This window comes from Morus notabilis, unplaced genomic scaffold (assembly GCF_000414095.1).
Source record: "Morus notabilis unplaced genomic scaffold, ASM41409v2 Scaffold2427, whole genome shotgun sequence".
Taxonomy (NCBI): domain Eukaryota; kingdom Viridiplantae; phylum Streptophyta; class Magnoliopsida; order Rosales; family Moraceae; genus Morus; species Morus notabilis.
Genome location: NW_010360029.1, coordinates 268,719 through 273,233, shown reverse-complemented (window position 1 = coordinate 273,233; position 4,515 = coordinate 268,719). Strand labels below are relative to the sequence as shown.

At 39.8% G+C, this 4,515-nt stretch overlaps 1 protein-coding gene across 1 annotated transcript; it reads right to left on the bottom strand.

The window, feature by feature from the left end:
- Positions 1–733: 733 nt before the first annotated feature.
- LOC112091140 lies at positions 734–2,270 on the bottom strand. Its single transcript, XM_024164013.1, has 2 exons — positions 1,457–2,270; positions 734–1,407 (listed from the first exon to the last, which is right to left on the bottom strand). The coding sequence occupies exons 1-2, from the start codon at positions 2,268–2,270 to the stop codon at positions 734–736; spliced, it is 1,488 nt and encodes a 495-aa protein (XP_024019781.1).
- Positions 2,271–4,515: the final 2,245 nt, after the last annotated feature.

Here is a 4,515-nt window from a genome sequence, read left to right as displayed (position 1 = left end):
TTCGGCTTGTTGTTATGTATGCCCATAAGACTTTGGGAAGCTCCTCGGCCCATCTCCCTTTTAGGTCGTCGAGTCTTCTTTTAAGGGTGTATTTCAATATTTTATTGACCGCCTCGACTTGTCCATTTGATTGTGGATGGATTGGCACCGAGAAGTCTTTTCGGATGCCCAAACTGTCGCAGAACCTGCGTGTTGAGGCGTTGTCGAACTGTTTCCCGTTGTCGGACACTATTGAGTGGGGAACCCCAAAACTGCACACGATGTGATCCCACATGAATTTGGTGCAGGTTGCTTCCGCGGTTATAGCTAAGGCCTTGGCCTCAGCTCACTTTGTGTAATAGTCTACCGCAACAATCGCGAATTTAAACCCCCCAGGCGCAGGATGCAATGGCCCGATCAGGTCAACCCCTCATTTGGCAAAGGGCCATGGGCTGAGAATGGAAGTTAGCTTTTCTGGGGGTGCTCTAGGAATCATGGCATATCTTTGGCATTTATCGCATCGTCGGGCGTATTGAAAAACATCCTTTTTGAGCGTAGGCCAGTAGTATCCTTGCCTCAAAACCTTTAGAGCTAGAGATTGCCCTCCGGTATGATTGCCACAGATCCCTTCATGGATTTCTTGGAGGACCTTCTGGGCTTCAGCATCATCTAGGCACCGCTGTAGAGGTGTTGAGTAGCCTCGTCGATAGAGCAGTCCATCGTATAATAAGTACCTAGCAGCTCTATACCTGACTCATCGGGCTTCGTCTTTATTATCCGACAGCTGCGCGTCCATTAGGTATCGTGTGAGTGGCGTCATCCAATTTTCACCTTCTTGGACACTTAATGCCTTTGCTTGCTCCTTGATGGTTGGCCGCTCCAATTCTTCAATGGGAACGACGCCTAATGTGTCGGAATCCCTTGATGAGGCCAGCTTTGCCAAGGCGTCCGCATTTGCGTTTTCGGCTCGTGGAATCTGGAGTATTTCGTAGTTTTTGTACTTAACGAGTTCCTCCTTTACTTTTCTCAGATATGCCCCCATCTTCTCGCCGCGTGCTTGGTATTCTTCCTTTACTTGCGCGACGACTAACTGGGAGTCGCTGTAGACGCTTATCCTCTCGACCTTCAGGTGGTTAGCTAAACGTAGTCCGGCAATTAGGGCTTCATATTCTGCCTCATTGTTTGACGCCTTAAATTTAAATCGTACCGCCGAGGTAATCTTGTGGCCTTTGGGGCTGATTAACAAAACGCCGGCTCTTGATCCGTTTTCGCTCGACGCCCCATCTACGTAAAGCTTCCATTTTGTAATCTCAGTTTCTTCAGATGGGGTGGGAGTCGGCCTATGAGAGAATTCAGCCAGAAAGTCGGCGAGCGCTTGGCCCTTAATCGCGGTTCTTAGCACGTCCTTTATGTCGAACTGGCTGAGTTCTACTGACCATTTGAGGAGTCAGCCGGATGTTTCGGGCTTTTGTAGAGCCTGTCTCAGCGGGTGGTTTGTGAGAACTCGTATTGTGTGGGATTGGAAGTAGTGCCGAAGCTTCCTCGAAGCTACCATCAGGGCGAGGGTGCTCCATTTCGCTGTATCTTGACTCGGCGTCGATGAGCCTTTTGCTCACATAGTAGATCGGCAATTGCACCTTTTCTTTTTCTCTTAACAATACGGAGCTCACAGCGTGTTGGGACACGGAGAGGTATAGGCTAAGCTCCTCGCCGACGTTCGACTTTGATAAAATTGGGGGTTTGCCCAAATGCTCCTTCAGTTTTTGGAAAGCCTCCTCACATTGTGGTGTCCACTCAAAGTGCTTGCTTCCTTTCAAAGCATCGAAGAAAGGGATACATTTGTCAGTGGCTTTTGATATGAACCTATTTGGGGCGGCGACACAACCCGTCAACCTTTGCACCTCTTTCGGCTTTGTTGGTGACCGCATGTCTTTTAGGGCTTTGATTTTCTCGAGGTTGGCCTCAATCCCGTGGTTACTAACCATAAAACCGAGGAACTTCCCCGACCCAACTCCGAAGGCACATTTCTGGGGATTAAGTTTCATGTGATATTTTCTTAATATACTAAACATTTCTCCCAGATGATCGACGTGATGGCTGGTCCTGGCGTTTTTTACGAGCATGTCGTCGACGTAGACCTCCATCGTTTTGCCGAGCCGTTGAGCGAACATCTTATTCACAAGCCTTTGGTAGGTAGCCCTTGCATTTTTTAGACCGAAAGACATCACCTTGTAGCAGTAGAGACCCCTATCGGTTATGAAGGATGTGTGCTCCTCGTCGGCTGGATGCATGGGGATCTGATTGTATCTGGAATTCTGTCTAACATTTGGATCAGTGCAGAGATAAGGGGATAAGGTTGGATAACAAATTTGCAATACATATCTTTGGCATAGGTATAACTTGTAAATATACATTATAGAAAATATAACTTACAATCCCATTAAAAAGTACAATTTATAAATATTATAGAGAATATATTGAAAGGTTAGCTATTATTGGTTTCTTAGTCCCATTATGCACCAAGCACACTACAAGATAAATATTTATAACGTGTATCTATTTAAAAGTTAATACTGACAAGTTCTGGTGGATTTTGTTCGCACTGTAATACTACCAGTATACCGTACCAAATAAGTAATAATTTTCTACAAGGAAATACCTAATACAGTCCATAAATATAGTAAATTCAATCTAGCCCAAAATAATATAATTCTATCTGATGCTATCTGCAGATGCAATTTTTCTTTCTTTTTTTTTTTTAAGAGAAACACCGGGCAGCTTAAATGTAAGATTTTAGCATCAATGATGGGAACTTCTTATGAAAAGTATTCCACCAAAATCCAAAGTGAGTCACATTTCTAAATTTCCAAATGTGATGTTACATAGAATTTTAATATAATTATTTAACAGTTAGAAACCGAACCCTAATGCTTTCATAAGAATAAAAAATGAATCTCGCTACTAATGTGACGTTTAGTAAGGGGATTCGTACCCTAATTCGAATCATGGTTTATAGTTCGCTACAGTGTTTTTTCTCATAAAAAATACACGTAAATCAAAAATAATTCTAATCTCATAATTCTAATTCATAAACCAAACGTCTCAAACTCAACCAGTGGGTGCATGCACCTGGAGTTAATTAGCCCTAGTAGGACCTGGAATATTGGCTTTTTTTTTTTTTTTCATTTCTTCTCAGTTTTGTTTCTTTTTCTTTTTTTCCCTCTTGATTTCTTATTGGTTTTTTACCTGCTTTTGAGTTGACACACCAACTGCTTCAGTAATAGAAACCAATAAATGGAGTTAGTTTTTAAATTACCGGTCCTTGCTCTTATTGTGTATTAATTGTAACAGCATTGAAGACGATCGTTTTATGATCTTTCATTTTACGACAGTGCTTCTGTCAAAGCTAGACGTCAATGGACTGATCAAGTCCACAGTGGTCAGTTTTCTCTCTTTAGTTTTCTGATTTCCAATTGTACTGTTTTTTACACCGCGATACTATTATAGGGAGAGAAGGGCCAGAGAACCTTGAAATCAGATAATTATTCGGCACTTTTGTCATGTCATTATCACATGAAAATCACATCTTCCTTAGTTTATTCTTTTACTGATCATCAATTACAATGGTTCAATACACACATATATACCAATTCACGAGTCTAGTTATTATTCACGATGAGATGATTATGAGGATTTTTTTGTAAAGTTGGTTGTCCTAGTTTTCTTTATATAAAAAGGAGGCGTGTCGTTTTTAAGATTAATTAGAGAGGTTAGAGAAAAACACAGTGAATCCGAGAAGTGTAAGATTTTCTCTCGTAATCTTTTTGATTTTTATCATAGTGAATTTCTGTAGTAGTTGAAAGTAAACATAGCTTTCTCATTAAGATGATCACAATAAATATTGTATATTCTTTGATTTTTCTTAGTTTTCTTTATATAAAAGGAGGCGTGTCGTTTTTAAGATTAACTAGAGAGGTTAGAGAAAAACACAGTGAATCCGAGAAGTGTGAGATTTTCTCTCGTAATCTTTTTGATTTTTATCATAGTGAATCTCTGCAGTAGTTAAAAGTAAACATAGCTTTCTCATTAAGATGATCACAATAAATATTGTATATTCTTTGATTTTTCCGTTAAAATTTTATATTATTCTCGCTAAATTTAGAACTAAGATTTCTAATTCTTAACAGTTCACTTATTAATTCTGACAAGATAATAATTGATTAGTAAAATTTCACAAGTATACATCTATCTACAAGGGACACACATGCGATCTAAAAAGAAAGTGTCATGGCGAAAATTTTCTGTCGTTCAATGTTAGCCCACAATTATGAATTGTTTCCTTAACCATTAAGATTAAGATCATACAAAAGATTTACACGGAATTCAAAGCCTATAGGAAACAATTATCCTTCAACGTTAATGACTAACATACGTAGCTAGCTTTTCAAATTTGAAAATAGCCTCATGATTTAATATTGGAAGCTGACATCTAGATAGGTTTTCGTTCTTTTGTCCCTTCAAAAGAAATGGTATAAA